Source organism: Aphelocoma coerulescens, chromosome 19 (assembly GCF_041296385.1).
Source record: "Aphelocoma coerulescens isolate FSJ_1873_10779 chromosome 19, UR_Acoe_1.0, whole genome shotgun sequence".
NCBI lineage: Eukaryota > Metazoa > Chordata > Aves > Passeriformes > Corvidae > Aphelocoma > Aphelocoma coerulescens.
Window position 1 is genome coordinate 777,303 of NC_091032.1, and position 18,366 is coordinate 795,668.

Genomic DNA, 18,366 nt, shown 5'->3' on the forward strand with positions numbered 1-18,366 from the left:
CCATCTGCTGCACGGGAGCTTTCCTGTCCCCTTTGCCACTGTAAATCCCTGGAAAGTCACCCTGTGTTAGCCATTTGTAAATCCCTGGAAAGTCACCCTGTGTTAGCCATTTGTAAATCCCACCCTTTCCAACATTTCCTGGGAACCCTTGGAGTCTGGGGCTGCTGTGGAAGCCCAAACCTTGCACCCTGGGGTGCTTCTTAAGGAAACTGAGTTGGGTTGGAGTGGGGCAGTGGGCAATGAGGTATTTCAGGCCTAAGCCTTACAGACCAAGGGTCATGTGCAGCTTTGTGCTACAGGTAGAAACTGTTGGAAGGAGAGAATAGTCACTGATATTTTAACCAAATGGAATAAAATTTGTGTACATAACTGTCAGTTAAAACTGACGTGGACAGCCCCAAAAACTTCAGCTTTTAATGGGTGAAGGATTCCTTCATGAAAAACATGCCCTTACCTGCAGCAGCTGTTTCTGGGCTGGATTCCAACCTGTGCTACTCTGGCTCAGAATTCAATGTGTGCCTACGTTTTAAAATGAGCTTTAAGAAAAATAATTTAACTTCTTGGGGACTACTTCTATCATTAACAGCAGGATTTGCCACAGGGACCCTTCACCCTTCTCCTTTCCTGGGTTCAAATATTTTTTCTCCAAACCCTGGCTAATGGAAAGGATTACAATTGCTAAATAAAATTACGAGAGATCTTGAGGCTTTTTCTGAGTAAGGCTTGTGAGTGATAAAAGAGGAAAAAAAAACCCAAAAATAATTTTAATGTAACCTTTGGCTGGACATTCAGTCTCTGACATGTGGTGTGGCAGTGGCTTCCTTGGTAAAGGATTTGAGAGCTCTGAGTGTTTATTTGCAGCGTTTTCCTGACCACATCCTTTGGTGGAGATGGTCAGGACTGACCCTGCAGCAGCCCAGCCCTCCTGCTCACCATTTCTCACCAGCTTTCTGTTCCATTTCTCAGGTGGTTTGGTTTTTTTTTTTTCTGTGCATTTTTAAAGTTTCCTGCCTGTCTAATGACAGAGTTGGGCAGAATTCCCCAAATTCTACAAATGAATGCAGCAGAGCCCCTCTGCTCTGGAGTCAGGCTGGGAGAGCTGGGGGTGCTCACCTGGAGAGGAGAAGGCTCCAGGGAGAGCTCAGAGCCCCTTGCAGGGCCTAAAGGGGCTCCAGGAGAGCTGGAGAGGGACTGGGGACAAGGCATGGAGGGACAAGACACAGGGAATGGCTTCCCAGTGCCAGAGGGCAGGGCTGGATGGGATATTGGGAAGGAATTGTTCCCTGGGAGGGTGGGCAGGCCCTGGCACAGGGTGCCCAGAGCAGCTGTGGCTGCCCCTGGATCCCTGGCCGTGCCCAAGGCCAGGCTGGACATTGGGGCTGGGAGCAGCCTGGGACAGTGGAAGGTGTCCCTGCCCATGGCAGGGGTAGCACTGGGTGGGCTTTAAGGTCCTTGCCAGCCCAAACCATTCCAGGATTCTGTGATTTTGAGCACTTGAAAAATTGCTGTTGAAATGAAATGTTATTTGGTCCTGAACTCCAAGGAAAACAAAGAAATGGAGTGGAGAAGTCTTTACAGAGCCATTTTAAAAAGAATTTGCAAAGGATGGCAAGAGTGTGGAAGGATGTGTGCTGCCTGCTCTGTGTGAGAGAGTGGAAGAGACTGAATGGAAAATCTTACTGGTTTGAACTGGGACATTTGGGAAACTTGTTAAACTGTGTTAACTTGGCTTCAGTTGGGATTTTTGAAGCACAGAAGAAAGAAATGTGAAAATATGGCTCAGTTTTCAAGTATAAGCAGCCACTTCTGGGTGGACACAGACACAGTGTTAGTTTTGACTCCTTTGGCTCCTTTGAAAATCAATCTTCCTGCCTTGTCCAAGGAGGTCTCCCAAATCAGACAAACCCTGGCAGGGCCCCTCAGCAGTGTGTGAGTTGGAGCTGTGCTTCAGCAGCACCTTGTAAAAGCTGCCCTACAGCAGAGCAGCTGCTGCAGCTCAGCACAGCACTCTGCACCCCCTCTGCAGCCCTGCAGATGGATTGGAAAGTTGTGACCTGGGAGGTTTTTGTCCTCAAGGACTTGGGCTGATGTTGAACCTCCCAGAAGATGACGTTGGTGGGATCATGTTTCCCTCTGCATTTCTCAGAAGATGCCCGGTGCCCTTTCAGGCTGATTCACTCAGATGGCAGCAGAAGCTCCTGTCACTGCTTGTCTGCAGGACTTTGGGATTCAAAATGCTGCTGTAAATGTCCAAAAATCTCAGCACTGGCTTTTCAGACAAAAGGAAATGGAAAATTCCCCCTGTGAGGATGGAGCTGCAGGTGTGTTTTCCTTTGTTTAGGTGGGAGCTGGGAGCTGCTGCCTCAGGGTAACAGCAGAGACCTTCTGTTATCCTACAGCATAGGGAGGGAGATGGGCTTCCACCTCCTTATTTAAACTCACAGGGGTTTCTCCTTCAGGAGAGAAAAGTCCCGTTTCTGAAGTTGGGGGTTTTTTTGGTATCAGTCACAACTTCTCAGGGACTTTCCCCATTTTGAGGGGAGTCTACAAGGAAGATGGAGAGGGCTGGAGGGACAGGACACAGGGAATGGCTTCCCAGTGCCAGAGGGCAGGGCTGGATGGGATTTTGGGAAGGAATTGTTCCTTGGGAGGGTGGGCAGGCCCTGGCACAGGGTGCCCAGAGCAGCTGTGGCTGCTCCTGGATCCCTGGCAGTGCCCAAGGCCAGGCTGGACATTGGGGCTTGGAGCAGCCTGGGACAGTGGGAGGTGTCCCTGCCCTGGCAGGGGTAGCACTGGGTGGGCTTTAAGGTCCCTCCCAATTCAATCCATTCCAGGATTCTGTGACTTTAGGGCGACTTTTTAGGAGCACCTGCCCCAATTTTTCCTTCTGCCCCAGCCAGCTGATGTTTCAGTCATGGCCAGGTACTGCATTGCCCGTTCCCATCTCAGCTGTGCTGCTCTCAGCTCGTTGTGCTTCACTGGGCACTGCTGGGGTGGGTGTGTAGCCTGTGATTATGTAGACTCTGGCAGCTGTTTCTAATAAGATTCTCTGTCTGTTGGGCTGTTTGCAGGTTCACAGCTCGCTCACTCTGAGCTCCCAGTTCTCCTCTCTGCTGCAGGAGCTCCAGCCTGTCTCTGCTGGTGACTGACAGCAGTGAGGGCCGGGGTGCTGTGGGATTGACAGGGTGTTCATCCATGGGCTGAGCAAATTGCAGCTCTGTCTCTGTCTGTCACAGCTGAATTGTGACAGCCACAGCTCTGTTACTGCAGCAGGACAGTCCCCACATGCACCCTCTGCTCCTCTGCTTGTGTTCAGGGGTGTCATTGTGGAGTGGGCTCCCTGTCCCCTTCTTCTCCATGTGTTTTAGCCTGACAGGAAGGTTGTTCTGTCAGGAAAGGAGTGCCATTCCTGTGGGCAGCCTGGTGTCCCATCAACTTCCCAAATCCCCACGGGTTCCTGCCAGTGGTGCCCCTGCCAGAGGAGCTGAGCAAGGGGAGGAGCTGTCAGCACTGCTGGCTGTCCTGCTGCCCCTGGAGCATTGCTTCCAGAGCTCTGCTCCGTGACCTTTAACTCTCCATTCATGTATTTCATGAACTTCAACAGTTCATTCCCCAACCCCTGGGGAAGTGTTGCTAATCCTTCTTGCTGCCAGGAAGCTTTTCCTGACAGCCTGGCCAGCGTTGCCCTCAGGGCTGTGCTGTTAGTGCTGGCTCCAGCCCTGGTGTGTTCCTGTTTGCTTAGTGCTTGTGCCTTTTATTTGGGAAAAGATCCTGGAGCCTGTAGATGGATGAGGCTGTAAATCTTGGCAAGGCCAGGGGTTCCCTTTCTCTGACCACTGGGAGGTTAATCACGGAAGAAGTTGAGTCATAATTGGGTGTAAATTTTTTTCTGACAGTAAAAGCTTTTGGGGGAGCTTTTTTCCCCTGCCATGGCACATTGGTAAATAGAGCCATGAGGCTAAAAGTGCTAAATTAAGTTAATTTAGGGAATCATAGAATGGTTTGTGTTCGAAGGGACCTTAAAGCTCATCTTGTTCTGTGGGCAAGGACACCTTCCCCTGTCCCAGGCTGCTCCAAGCTCCATCCAGCCTGGCCTTGGGCACTTCCAGGGATGCAGCCACAGCTTCTCTGGGCACCCTGTGCCAGGGCCTCCCCACCCTCACAGGGAAGGATTTCTCCTTAATATCCAACCTTAATTTCCCCTCTGTCAGTTTGAACCTGTTATTTCTTGTCCTGTCCCTCCAGTTCCTGAGGCAGGGTTCCTCTCTGCCTTCCCTGGTCCCTCCAGACCCTGGAAGGTGCTGTGAGGTCTCCACAGAACCTCCTCTTTCCCAGGCTGCACAGCCCCAGCTCTCCCAGCCTTTGTGTGGAGTTCTGGTGCCTTTTTTATTTTTCTCCCCCTGCACGATCAGTTTGAAGAGTGTTTGATGGATTAGGTGGGAAACACAGGGAGGTATCGGGCACCTGGACATCCTGGAGAGAGCACTTTGGAGAGGAGAACAAGTGGCAGTGGCACATCCTGGTGGTGACCTTTGGGGTGGCTGTGGCTGAGTTTGGAAGGCAGGTTTGGAGGAAGCCCTTTGAAACACTGACACTGGGATTTGTCCTGGGGCAGGGAATGCTGAGGCCCTCACTTGTGTCAGGGGCTCTTGGTCCATGGAAGTTGTATTTTCCTTGCCTTGGGAATGTACTGCCTCTGCTTGTTGTTCTGCCTGTGTGAGAGAGAAAGGGAAGGGATTCCTTCAGCTGCAGAGCAGGGGATCAAACCTGAGGTTCAGCTGCCTTTTTTCAGAACCAAACCCCTCCAGCCTGCAGTGGAGCTGTGCTGAACCTTCCAAGGAATTGGGGTGTATCCAGAGGTTTTCCTCATCTCTGGGCTCACTCCTTTGTGAGCTGCAGCTCCAGTTTTTGGCAGTGAAGTATTTCAAGGCCCTGAAAAGCTGGCTCTTGTCACTGCTTGCTTGATTTGCTATGGAAAGACAGTGATTTGGCTTGGATTTACTGCAGGGCTTTCTGCTAAATCACCACAACTGGAGATGTTTGCTCTGTGCAAAGTTAACTTTGTTCTCTCCTCACCAACCCTAAATAACAGATTTGAAAGGTTTATTAAGCAAATAAGTAAAAATCCCTGTGCAGTGAATGCCATTTCCCACCAGGAGTGTGTGAAGCCAATCCCCTGCCGAAGTGAACAGGTTGGGGATTGCAGGGCAGGGAGAAACAAAGCAGTGTTTTGTTTAAGGCTCTCACATCAGGATGTGGGCAGGGAAAATGATGATCCTCTCAGTGAGGAGAAAATGATCATTGAACTGTATTTGTGCCCTGCCAGGATGGAATTGGGATGTTGTTTCATTTAGGTGCTTCTTCAGGTGCTGCAGTGGCGAGGAGGTAGAAAGGCAAATACTCTCCATGCAGAAGGACTTGTCTGTGTTTGAAGGCTCTCTTGGATGGGGTGTCTCATTTGGAATTAGATCAAAGGCTGCATTTTTAATATTAGGATGTCCTCCATAATGGAGATTTAGTTCTTCTGGGAGGATTGACCTGGCCTGAGCTGGTAGAGCACAGGCCAGGAGGTGTCCACGCTGAAATGCTGCTTAGGACTTTGAGGGGCTACAAATCACAGGATCAGGGAGTGATTTGGGTGGGAAGGGACCCTAAAGCTCCTCCAGTTCCACTCCCCTGCCATGGGCAGGGCCGCCATCCTCTGGCCCAGGTCTCAGTCTGTGCTAAGGCCTGGTTCTGGGTTAAGTGATGGCTTGTGGCAGAGCCAACTCTTTATTTAACACTTGAAAGATGAAGACTTCATCTATTATCTCCTTCCTTCCTTATGCATGAAGCTTTCCCAGCAATATTAATATTTTACTGTTGAAGAGTCTTGCTGATAAATTAAGATCAAGGCTCAAGAAATGAGCTTTAAAACCCACTAAATGGCAATTAATTATTAGATGTAGGCTTCCAGGGGAGTTTTGATGTGTTACAGAAATCAATGAAGTCCTGCCTAGAAGCTCAGGAAGCTGAGTGGAAGGAAGTACAGGATGGATACAGCTTTCTCCTTCAGAAGGGACCATGTTGTGGTACTGCTTGTTGAAAAATACATTTCTGAACAACATCCCTGAGACTGTGAGCACAATTTTATCCAAAATGAGTAGGGACAGTAATAATGTGACCCTAAATGTTTCACTCTCCTATTTCCTTCTCAGATGTTTATTAGGAGCTCTGTTTTGCCCTTGAACCTCTATGTGTGTGGGTTTTAATATTGAAATTCATTTTTCTTTGGAGGCACCTTTCATTCTCTGAAGTGTTGCTCAGGTGCAGAAGCAGTCTGTTTGCATGCAGGAGCAGCCAGATTCCTCTCCCCGTTTGTGATGAGCAGTTTGGCAAGTCAGGAGCACTGGTTTCCTTAGTGATGCTGACAGTTGGTGGGGAGACTCAAACTGGAAGCATTTCCATTATCTTTTCCATGGCTTTGGCACAAAAGAGGCTTGGATGTGAAATAGACTGTCAAGACAAAATGTCCTCTGCTGGTTTTTGTTTGTTGTTTATCCATAACTCCTTCAATAAAAGCCATAAAGGACTGACAGATTACAAGTTGCACGAAATACCCAAGTAATTATTTCCACTTTGATGCTTCTTTGTGCAGACATGAAACAATAAACACCCATAAAGTCTCAGCAGTGACACTTGCACAGCAGGGGAGTCACCGCTTGTTACGTGCCAGGGTTTGCTGCTCGTGCTTACGACTTTATCCCGGTATCTGACACTCCTGCCCGGGGCTTAGCTGTGTGTGGAAAGCAGCTGGAAGCCAGACTTGCATGGGCTGCTGCTGGAGCTGGCTGTGGGGAGGGGCTGCAGCCTTTTCCTGCAGGTCTGTGGTGTGGTTGAATTTTGGTGATGCAGGTGGCTGCTGCCTCAGGGGCCTCATGCAGAGCTCTGTGGGCTGCTGGGGGCTCTCCCCTGAGCTCACTCAAGCAGTGCCACCCCAGGCACACACCCTGGTTTGGTCATTGTGAGGTTATTGTGCACTCGTGAAACACTTGGGCTGAAAACCTGGAGTCACTCTTGGATGAGTTTTTATACCCTGATCATTAAAATATCCTTGGGCATTTTATTGTTGTGTCAGTGGGACAAATCTCGTGTGCTGTAGGGCTTTTCTTTTCCAGTTTACTGTCCTAAGTTGCTGATGGGAAGAGGGATGAAATGCAGTCTTACTCAGAGGCAGGAATTGCAGTGTGGGCACTCGCCCCAGTGCAGTCCAGCAGGTGTGGCTGTGCCCGTGTTTGGAGTGATGCCTGCTGCTAACTGGCTGTAATTCCCTGTCTTCAAACAGAGAGAGCGGGAGCTGGAGGAAGGAGCTGCTGGAACGGGGAGGAAGGAGGAGGCTGAGAGGAGAGAGATGATCACCCCGGCCCTGAGGGAGGCACTCACAAAGCAAGGTGAGGCTCTGCCCGGAGCAGCTGGGCACAGCTCAGAGCCTTGGTGCTGGATTTGAGCAGAGCAGTGGCAGGAGCTCTGTGTGTGCGATGGGCTGCCCTGGGCCCTCCTGGCAGGCCTGAAGCACAGACAGGACACATGGAGTGGCTGGGGCTGGATGGGCCCTCAGGAGAACAGCGCCAAGGCAGGTGGCACAGGGGTGTGTCCAGGTGGGTTTGGGATGTGGCCGTAGAGGGAGACTCCGGCCTGCTCTGGGCAGCTGTTCCAGAGCTCTGCCACTCTGTGGGAAGAGGTTCTTCCTCGTGTGGAGGTGGAATTTGTTGTGGTTCAGTTCATGGCCATTGCTCCTCGTCCTGTCCCTGGGCACCACTGACCAGAGCCTGGCACCGTCCTCTGACACCCCCGGGGATAGTTTATGGATTGATGGGATCCCTCTCAGCCTTCCCTTATCCAGACTGACCAGGCCCAGCTCCCGCAGTCTCTCCCCACCAGGGAGATGCTCCAGACCCCACATCATCCTTGTGGCCTCCACTGGACCCTGTCCAGTAGCTCCTGGTCTTTCTTGAGCTGTGGAGCTCAGAGCTGGACACAGCACTGCAGAGGTTCCTCACTGGGCTCAGCAGTGGGGCAGGATCACTCCCTGACCTGCTGGGAATGCTCTTCCTGATGCCCCCAGGATCCCAGTGGCCCTCCTGGTCCCCAGGACACTCTGCTGGCTCCTGGGCAGCTCCTCATGCAGTGCCTGGAGCTCCCAGGGTTTGATGTATCTGCTGGGGCAGCTCGAGAGAGATGCTGATGGTCCCACACTCCCAAGCTCCCACAGTGTAGGTTTTTCAGAGAATATTTAAAGATCAGCTTTGCATTTGTTTTGCATCTCAGTCCCTTGCTTTTATCTGTTTCAAACTCTGATTTGTTGCTGAAACTCTGTTTCCAGAAGAGGAAGTAATTCAAACTAATTTTAACCATCCACTGGATGTTGACATCAGCAGCTCTCCAATGAGAGCAGTTGGAGTGGATTTAATGTCTTCTTTTAAAGCAAAGGACCAGCATGAGGAGAGCCAGACTGAGCCCTGCAGTTCAGGAGCCTCAGCTGGGAGTGGCAGAGCCAGGAGAAGGCTGATGGGAGCTTCCTATTGCTGTTCACATGGAGACTAAAGGGAGTTTAGTCTGATTTCTTTCCTCTCTAAGGATGGAGTGTGCTTGGCTTGCTTGCTAAATCAGGGTTATAGTGGAATTGTTAAGGTTGGAAAGGTCTTTAAGGTCATCAAGTTCAGCCATCAACCCGACACCACCCCCATGTTCAACACTAAACCATGACCTCAGGTGCCACATCCTCACATTTATTCAGCACTTCCAGGGATGGGCACTCCCCCACCACCCTGGGCATCTCTCCTGAAGCTGCTGAGAACGCCCCTGTGTCACTGAGAGCTGAGCTCTGGAGCCCTGGCCTGTCCTGGGTGAGTCCAGCCCCGCAGCACTGCTGCTCCCGGGGCCTGAGCTCTCTCTGCTGGTGCCTGCGGTGTTCTGCCCACCAGTGGCTGACAGCTTTGGTCACTGGCTCTCCATCAGCCTTGGCACTGCTGGGAGGCAAAGAGCCATTCTTGAACGTTGTGGTTGGAAGGAATGACCCAAAAAAGGCTCAGCCAGGAGTGGCTGAGACTTCGCCTTCTCCTCGTGTCCCTCAGGGAGCTGCTGCTGGCTGGGAGCAGGGCAGGCCTGGGATCAATCCCTCAGTCCTGCAGGCTGTGGTATGGTGGCAGCTACTTTGGTTTTGTTTGTCATGTATTTGAGTGTATTTTATTTCTATTTTACTTAGTTTTGGGTTTAAGGTGGCAGCCTTTTGTTTTTAGTTACTAAAATGAATGAATTCTGAGCTACTGAATGAAGCAGGGGAGTGGGGCAGGGCTCTGTGCTGGCCCTGTGCTCGGTGTGGTGGCTGGAGCATTTCCCCCAGCTCAGTCTCACCACTCCCTGCTGGTTTGGGTTTGGGGTGGCAGTGGAACTGTGCTTTTGTACAAAGTGGCCATTTGAAAATGAAAGCAGTGCTGGAGGGAAGGTCACCTTCCTGCTGTAATTTTTTTGACACAAAAAAGGCTCCCCAGAGAGCTCTGATTGCCTCGTGGTACTCTAGGGACAGGAGTTCATTACCCAGATAAGTGGGTCTGCGTTTCTCCCTTCCTGCAGTGCTCAGGGTAGTGCCGGTGCTGCAGCCACTGGTAGGATCTGCTCACGTAACTCTGCACTTTGGCAGATTCTAAACTGTTGTGTCCTTACAGCCCAGCTGCCTCTCCCAGCTCTCCCTCCTCTGCTGCTCACCAAGATCTTCAGTGGTCACTCAGCTGTGAAAAAGAGATGCTACATTATTTTTTTTTATGTCATACAACATTTTTTCCTGTAAATAACACTCCAGGAAAGCTTTTATTTTTGTAGCCACAAAACAATTCCCTTCTTCCCTCAGCATCATTCTCCCTAAAATAACGAGTGCAGTATAGTCAAAAGATTGTCTCATTTATTTTGCACCAACTGGTTGCTCTGGGTGGAGGCTCAGTGTCTTTTCAAGAGTATCCCTGAGGGCATAATTAGCCCAAGAGAAGGAAAATGAGTATTAGTGGTTCAGGAGAGAGCTGTTCTTTGATCCTGCAGTTGCATAACAGAGGTTTCCCTTGGAGCAGCATCTCCTCAGACCATTGTGGTGCTCACTGTGGATTCACCTTCAAAGCAGTTTACCTTCCTGGAGATAAAGGGAATAGTGCTTAAGCAAAGGTTTCTATTTTAGCCCTGGCATTGAATTTTGGCTAAATTTAGCCTCCCCCTTGGATTGCAGAGGTGTGAGCCCTTGGAGCTGCCTGCTTGCAGCTACCTTGATAATAGGTACTCAGCAATAGCTGCCTTTGAAAGTCGAAGCCAGAGACAACACTATTCCAATTCCATCAGTGCCCAGCCCTGCCTAAACCACCAACCCAGCCCTGAGGCTTTGGTGAGTACCCAGTGCCCGGGGGAGAGGCTGGCAGTGTTGTGTGGTGGCTTTGCAGCACTGCTGTTGGTGCTTCAGTCGTTTGTGTGTTCAGGCAGCCTGAAATGAATGAAATAAACTGAAAATAGGAGCGAACTTTCCATGTTCACATTTCCTGTGGTGCTCAGTGAACACAGCCCAATTTCACGTTGCTTTTCGGGGTTGCTCGTAGATTGTTGGCACAAATCCTTTCTGGGCTGAAAGTTGTTTTTGCTTGGCCTGGGTGCCAGGAGGATTTGGTACAGCGTGAAGGACTCGTGAGCCTTTCCAGTGTTCCTGATTTCTCAGGAAGTGCATTTACATCCTTGGTGAGCTTTAGAGGGAGTCCCAAGCTGCCGTATCAATAGGAAAGATGGAAGTAGAAAAACACACTGGGGCTTTCTTTTTCTGTAAAACAAACAAAGAAACCAAAACACCCTTCTGCGTGTCAGGGAGGGTCAGGTTGGGTATTAGGGAAAGGTTCTTCCCCCCGAGGGTGCTGGGCACTGCCCAGGCTCCCCAGGGAATGGGCACGGCCCGAGGCTGCCAGAGCTCCAGGAGCTCCCAGGGGTGCCCAGGGTGGGATTGTTGGGGTGTCTGTGCAGGGCCAGGGACTGCACTGGGTGATCCCTGGGGGTCCCTTCCAGTCAGGCTGTTCCATGACTCAGTGGCTGACCATGACTTTGTGCTCTGCTGGGGTTGGTGCCATTGTTAGTCACGGCTGCTCCTGGGTTTGCCAAATGTTTTATTGATGCTGATGGTCAGACTGAAGCCAAACATTCTGCTGGATGCTGGCAGCTGGGAGAGGGATTGATCACTGCCCTCCCTGCCTGAGCTGTTCAGAGCTCAGACGTGATGTGTCTGTTCCAGCCATCTCCATCAGCCCTGCCCCTTCACAGGGGTTGTTCAGCAGCCCCAGGTGGGCTCTGATGCGCTTCCCTCCACGGGGCAGGGATGGAACAGGAGCAGTGAACCCAAAGCCCTGAGAGCTGAGTGTTGGCTGAGGAGGCTCCAAGGGGGAATGGCTTCCCAGTGCCAGAGGGCAGGGCTGGATGGGATATTGGGAAGGAATTGTCCCCTGGGAGGGTGGGCAGGCCCTGGCACAGGGTGCCCAGAGCAGCTGTGGCTGCCCCTGGATCCCTGGCAGTGCCCAAGGCCAGGCTGGACATTGGGGCTTGGAGCAGGCTGGGACAGTGGGAGGTGTCCCTGCCATGGCAGGGCTGGCACTGGATGGGCTTTAGGTCCCTTCAGACCAGACCATCCATGATTCTGTGATTTCTGAAGCTGCTCACACTGTGTTTCTGCCATGCTCTCTGCTCTCTTGTGCTGCAACAGGACCAAACAAATCCCTGCTCTCCCTGCCTGGCAGCACAGTGGCAATGGGTTAATGATGACCCCACTGACACTGGATAAATTATTCTGTCCCTCAAGGCCAGTTTTGCTGCAGTCCAGTTGGTTCTGTCCTTCCTGGTTAAGGAAGGCTACAATTTAGCCCCAGGGTGGCCAGGACACCTCTATTTTATGTGTCTCCAAAGACAAGTGGTGCATTAAGAGACAGCTCTTATCTGAAATAGTCTGGGCTGCTGCAGCAGCCGCTTAAACTCTTGTGCTCTGACTTAGTGCTGCAGCTAAAGCTGTGCTTTGGCCTGTGGTTTTCAGCGGGGAAGAGCAGGCAAGAGGCTGATTGCAGAAAATACTGGAGGCTGGACTTTTCAGGTGCTCACCAACCTGCAGCTGAGGTTTCTAAAAGCATTTGGTGGCTGTTGCTGGCCCTTCTTGGGCTGAGGTTCCCAGTGCCTGCAGCTCTTGTGCCCAGCTCAGCCTGGCTCTCTGTGCTGAGCCTTGGGAGTGTCCAGCATGTGGAAATGGGATCCCAAGCCATTGCACAGACCTGGTGCTGCTGGCTGGGCGCTTGATGGGCTCTGTGCTCCAGGGTTTGGGATCTGGCAGGCTTTGGGAGGAGCTGTTCAACTCCAGGTGGCACTAGCGGCCCACAGGTGGCTCAGGGGCTGGTGACGCTGGTGCAGTCCCCGGAATGTGCCACAGAAATCAAACACCGGCCGTGGGGAGATTAAAAATTCCTTTGCTAACTAACAAATTACTCTGGGTGAGCATAAATCCAGTGACCCAACCCAGGCACAGAGAAGGCTCCTAGACTTGATCAGTTCCTTAGGAAATGCCTGTAAATAAAAGGCAAACAGCCAGGTGAAGGGAAGGAGTCCAGGCAGCAGAAGATGCTCAAGTCCCTTTGTGTGAGAGCTGCCAGGAGCTGGTGGAGAGCTGACTGCAATTCAGATTTGCTGGCACAGCTGAAGCACCTGATCAGGAGCAGAGGAGATGGGGAGAATCAGGTTTGGGGGGCTGATTCTTCTCTCACCTGTTACCAGAGCTGGTAGAATTACCCCATGTGAAATGGAGGAAAATAAACACATCTATATTTGAAGTGCACCCTTTTTTTTTTGTTTGTTTTAGATTTTGGCAGGGCTTGAGAGAGTATTGGGCTTTGAAATTAAGTCTAAGCTGGAACAAAGTACAGGATATGTTCAGGCAAGGATAAAATTTGCTTTCCTTTCTCTGTAACGTGACACTTGCCCCACACAAAGGGACAGTTGGGACAAATGGAAATGTGGAGAAGGGAATGTGCCCTGAATGACTGAAAAGTGTCTCAGGAAAACAAAACAGAAAAGAGATGCAGCTCCTAGCAGTCTGTAGTTCTGACTGGTACCTTTTGGGTTTGTTCTGGGTGCTTGAGGAGGAGCCTTGTGCAGGTGGTACCTTCCCTTCCAGCCTTCAGCCAGAGTTGACCCTGAGTACAACTCTTAGGCCAAGTTCTCGTAGATTTCTTGAATTTTCCTGTGAACAAAGAATCCCAGAATCCCAGACTGGTTTGGATTGGGAGAGACCTTAAAGCCCATCCAGTGCCATCCCTGCCATGGGCAGGGACACCTTCCACTGTCCCAGGCTGCTCCCAGCCCCAATGTCCAACCCGGCCTTGGGCACTGCCAGGGATCCAGGGGCAGCCACAGCTGCTCTGGGCACCCTGTGCCAGGGCCTGCCCACCCTCCCAGGGAAGGAACAATTCCTTCCCAGTATCCCATCCATCCCTGCCCTCTGGCAGTGGTCACTCCAACTGAGTGGGACAGGTTGACCTCTGAGGTCCCTTCCAACCCGAACCATTCCATGGTCCCTTTTTGGGAGAGGGGGAGGGGCTGTTTTCCCCTTGGGATGGCAAAGCTAGTGTAGGAGTTGGTGAAGGAGCTGGGGCTGAGGGATGAACACCCTTCCTCCAGCTCTCCTTGGGTCAGAGGAGGTGTCAGGAACCTGCAGGCATTTGGGGGATGGATGTTTTGGGGTAAGCTGCCACGCTGACAACGCCCACGGCCCCCCTTCCCTCAGCCACACTTGGCTGATGCTGCTGGAGGTCACCAGTGGGACACACCCGTGGCAAGCAAGGGAATGCTCTGGCCTGGGGGTGCTTTTGGACAAAGGGGACAGATACAGGAGGCTCTGCTGCTGCTGCTTTTTGTCTGGGGTTGATGCAGGTGAGAGTATCAGGGGTCTCCGAGGCTGTTCTGTCAAAGGCATCATAGCCTTTGGAGATGGGAGGTTTTATATTCCTGTGCTTCTGAGGGAAGGGTGCTCTTGGACTAAAAGAGACATCTGGAAAAGCCAGGCTTTGAGAATCCTTTAGGTCTCTTATGATCAGCTGTTGAGGCTGGAATTTGTTGTAGCTCCTGGCATTCCCACCCCTGAAGTTTGCCAGTCGCATTTTCCTGGATCTAGGCTGGCTCTGGGTTGCCTGTGCAGCAGCTGGATCCCTTTCACTGACCCCAGGAGGCTTTTACTGTGTCTTAAAAGTGTTCAAGATAACTAATTTTGTGTCCAGTGAGATGGATCTGAGGCAGCTGAGAGGCCAAACTTCCCATCCCTTTGGGAGGGGAACGGGGTTGGTGCTAACAAGGGACAGTCTGCAATCCCTGCTCCTGTCCCCACTCCTGCTTTGGGCTCATGGGAGAAATCCTTCTCCAGTCACGAGCCCTTTGTACTTTTTAAAAGTCTTTCTTCAAACAAGGAGAGAATCTAAAATAGGTCTTGGTGGACTTGGCAGGAATTTCTTAAGGTTGAGCAGTTTTAGGAATGAACCTGGAGGTTTCTCTTGTGCTTGGGCAATCTAAAAAATTCCACTTCCCAGAGTCCCATTCTTTCTAGATTTGTATAAAACGCTGATATAATCTGAACACCAATGGCATTTCTTGGTGTATTATTATTGTTATTATTATTATTGGTTTTCAAGTACTCTTTCGGGTGGTGGCTCAAGCACAGCAGTTGTGTTCCAATGTGGAAAATGGTCCCTTAAAGGTTGTGGGGATGGATCCTGCTGTGTCACCACCTCCAACTCTGGCCCTGTTAAACTGCAGTCCTTCAGAACCGCAGGAAATGGGGAATATTTTCCCTGTAAACCTTCTGCTAGTGTGAGACTGCCCTGAGCTGCAGCTCTAGCAGATAATCACAGAGGCTTCTATTCCAGGAGAGTGCTGGATAGCCCGGCACAGTGGTGCCAGCTGTGCTGTGCTCCCCTCAGAGCAGCCCTGCAGAGGCCAGCAGAGTTCCTGAGGCACAATGTGGCCTTGGAGAGGCCTTCCCAAGCTCCCAGTGCCTGCACTCCTGGAGAAGGATGGCTGGGTCTGCTCCTTGTGAGTTTTGGAGCTTTGTCAACCACTGATCTCCTTCATTCTTCCAGAACGGAATCTTTTGCTTTGGGATTTCAAAGTTTTGGGTCAAAGCAAACTTTTGGTGGTGCAGAGATCTGAACTGGGAGGTGTCATCCAGGCAGTGCCTGTCCCCTGTGCTGCCGCTGCTGGGGCACCTCCAGTCCTGTGTCCAGTCCTGGGCCCCTCAGGACAACACAGACCCTGAGGGGCTGGAGCGTGTCCAGGGCAGGGAACGGAGCTGGGAAGGGGCTGGAGCCCCAGGAGCGGCTGAGGGAGCTGGGAAAGGGGCTCAGGCTGGAGCAAAGGAGGCTCAGGGGGGACCTTGTGGCTCTGCACAAGTCCCTGACAGGAGGGGGCAGCCGGGGGGGTCGGGCTCTGCTGCCAGGGAACAGGGACAGGAGGAGAGGGAATGGCCTCAGGCTGGGCCAGGGGAGGCTCAGGGTGGGCATCAGCAGGAATTTCCCCATGGAAAGGGTGCTCAGGCCTTGGCAGGGGCTGCCCAGGGAGGTTTGGAGTCCCCATCCCTGGAGGTGGCACTGAGCACCCTGGGCTGGGGACGAGGTGGGCATCGGGCACAGGGTGGACTCGATGGCCTTGGAGGGCTTTTCCAGCCTCAGGGGTTCAGTGTCTGTGGGATTTGTTCTGGACATTTTACCACCTGGGGATAGTCAGCAATCCTTGAAGGCTGCTCAGCACGGCTCTGAGAGGAGCTGTTCAGAGTGTGCAGGTGGCGTGACAGCTCCTGATAGGGACAGTTGTGCTTGTAGAAATTCAGCTGATCTGCTCTGCTCTCAGAAATAACAGAATTGCTCAGTTGTGGACATAATTCATCCCCATCCAGGAGCCTGGAAAGACTGGATGTGGCGCTGGTAAACTGGCAAACCATGCCCAGAGCAACTGGATGTCCTGGAATGTGCCCTGGGAATACAGACAGTGTTACAGTCTCCTGGCTCTGTGCTGAGAGCTCAGCTGGGTCCCTCTGTGAATTCTTAGAGTTTCAGAGAAAGGATTTTTAAACTCTTATTTCCAGGCTGGAGTGGAAATGCTGCAATGTGGTTCCAAAGAGCTGAGCACAGTCTTGCCCCAGCCTCTGGAGCAATCAGGAGCTGACTTTGGCCGTCTCTCCAGTTCCAATCCCTCTGTGCTCTATTAAACTCCAGTTGGCCTGTCAGGGTGAGCAATCACCACATGTTTCCCAGCCTGGTGTTGCTGCCTGATAACACTCCTTTCACCCCAAAGGTTGTTTAAAAGCTTAATTCACGTCCATAAAAGTGACACTTAATTTCAGTGAAGTTTGGCAAGCTTCTAGGTCATCTAAAATTTATCATCTAGTGCAGGATCAACTCATACCCAGCCTTCAGATGAGATGTTCTTGTCCTTTTGTCAGAAGCTGAGCTGATTACTGTGAGCCTGCTTATAATTGAAGGAATCCTTTGCATATTAGACTGTGGAAATAACAAATAGATTGGTTTGTTCAGCTTCAGTGTCTGAAGGTACACAGGGATGGGGAGCAGCAGGTCCATCCAAACACTGGATCCAAATACCCACTTAGAGTTATTGCTCACGAGTCCCAGCCCTTCAGAGCAAAGGAGGGAATGTGGAGTCCTGGCATCCACAGCCCCAGACCTGGGGCCATCAGGAGGATTGGATTCAAGCACCATTGGCCTTGGCAGAGCCACAGGGACGTTGTGGCAAAGCTGATGGAAGAGTGGAGCTGGCCTGAGCTTCCAGAAGGGAGGCTCAGCAGGAGCTACAGTGTGGGAACAGGGCTGGAGACCCCCAGGCTGGCTTTGATCACAGTTTTTCACGTTTAGTTTGGAACTTTGCAGTAAGGACATGCCTGTCCCCCTGTGCTGGCACTGCTGAGGTCACACCCCAATCTTGGGGTCACATTTGGGCCCTCACTACAGAGGGACCCTGAGGGGCTGGAGCGTGTCCAGGGCAGGGAACGGAGCTGGGAAGGGGCTGGAGCCCCAGGAGAGGCTGAGGGAGCTGGGAAAGGGGCTCAGGCTGGAGCAAAGGAGGCTCAGGGGGGACCTTGTGGCTCTGCACAAGTCCCTGACAGGAGGGGGCAGCCGGGGGGGTCGGGCTCTGCTGCCAGGGAACAGGGACAGGAGGAGAGGGAACAGCCTCAGGCTGGGCCAGGGGAGGCTCAGGGTGGGCATCAGCAGCAGGAATTTCTTCACTGAAAGGGCTGCCCAGCCCTGGCACAGCTGCCCAGGGCAGGGCTGAGTCCCCGTCCCTGGAGGGGTTTAACAGCCCTGTGGATGTGGCACCTGGGGATGTGGGGCAGTACTGGGGAGTGGTTGGGCTCGATGATCTCAGAGGGATTTTCCAGCCAGAACAGTTCTGCGATTCTGGGACACTCCCAATTTGTTGCTTAACCTTTTGTGCTTTCTTTTAGCCCAAACTGCTCTGCTGCCTCGTTCCCAGCAGTGCAGCCAGTGCTGAAGGAAGGCTGTGCAGTGCTGTAGAGTCTCTGCTCACCTGCAGCTGGGGTGGAAAATGTGTCCAGCTTTGGTCTCTGTCATTTTCTCTCATTCCCAAGCGTCAAAAGCATGGCATGGCCAGCACGCAGTGCTGGGTGGCCACACCTTCTCCCAGGTCCCCACACGGTGAAGGACCCCAGTTCTGTGGCTTCAGGAGTTCTGCACATCTCTGCTGGTCCCTCCTGTCACCACAGCAGGGACTGCTGGCAGTCACAGGGATGAGTAACCCCCTTCCCATCCCCGGAGCTGGCTGGAGTTTGTAAGACTGTTCTGATGTTGAACATGTGCAGTTTTCTTGGCCTTTGAAGGAAGCTGTGGGTGCTCCACATGGTGGAAGTTGATTTAAGGAACTTAAGAGAAAATGCTGGAGCGCTGGAGCTCTGGAGCCTGTCACCTTGCTCAGTTTAGCTGCTTGCTCTCTTCCCTCAGACAGCTCAGTAGCAGATCTGGGTGGGCATGTCCTCTTTCCTATGTAATTTTTCTCCAAAACCCATTTGAAAGCAGCCGTGCTACTGCTGCTGACAAGTGATCTGGGAGAGAATAATCTTATATGAATGCTGCTGCTGGATTTGGAGAAATGGGAAGAATAAGGCTTGGGCTGTGCTGTGTGACAGCAGCAGAGTGTGCCTTGGACAGCTGTGTTAGAGGAGGAGGAATGCAGCACCTTTTCAGCTCTCAGCCACAAATCCTCTAAGGACACACATTTAGCAGGGCAGGGAGGTCTCAGCTGAGATTAGACCTTGCT

At 51.9% G+C, this 18,366-nt stretch overlaps 1 protein-coding gene across 5 annotated transcripts in view; it reads left to right on the plus strand.

Annotated features, from left to right (window-relative positions):
* The window catches only part of TYW1B (tRNA-yW synthesizing protein 1 homolog B), an 87,801-nt gene that overhangs the window by 10,645 nt on the left and 58,790 nt on the right, over nt 1–18,366 (plus strand). For 4 of the 5 annotated variants that reach the window (XM_069033103.1, XM_069033106.1, XM_069033104.1 and 1 more), the window contains one exon: nt 7,325–7,430. The exons of the other annotated variant lie outside the window; for it this stretch is intronic. In XM_069033103.1, the coding sequence (XP_068889204.1) occupies nt 7,325–7,430 (106 nt within the window). The remainder of the gene's footprint in view (nt 1–7,324; nt 7,431–18,366) is intronic. 5 annotated transcript variants of the gene reach the window in all.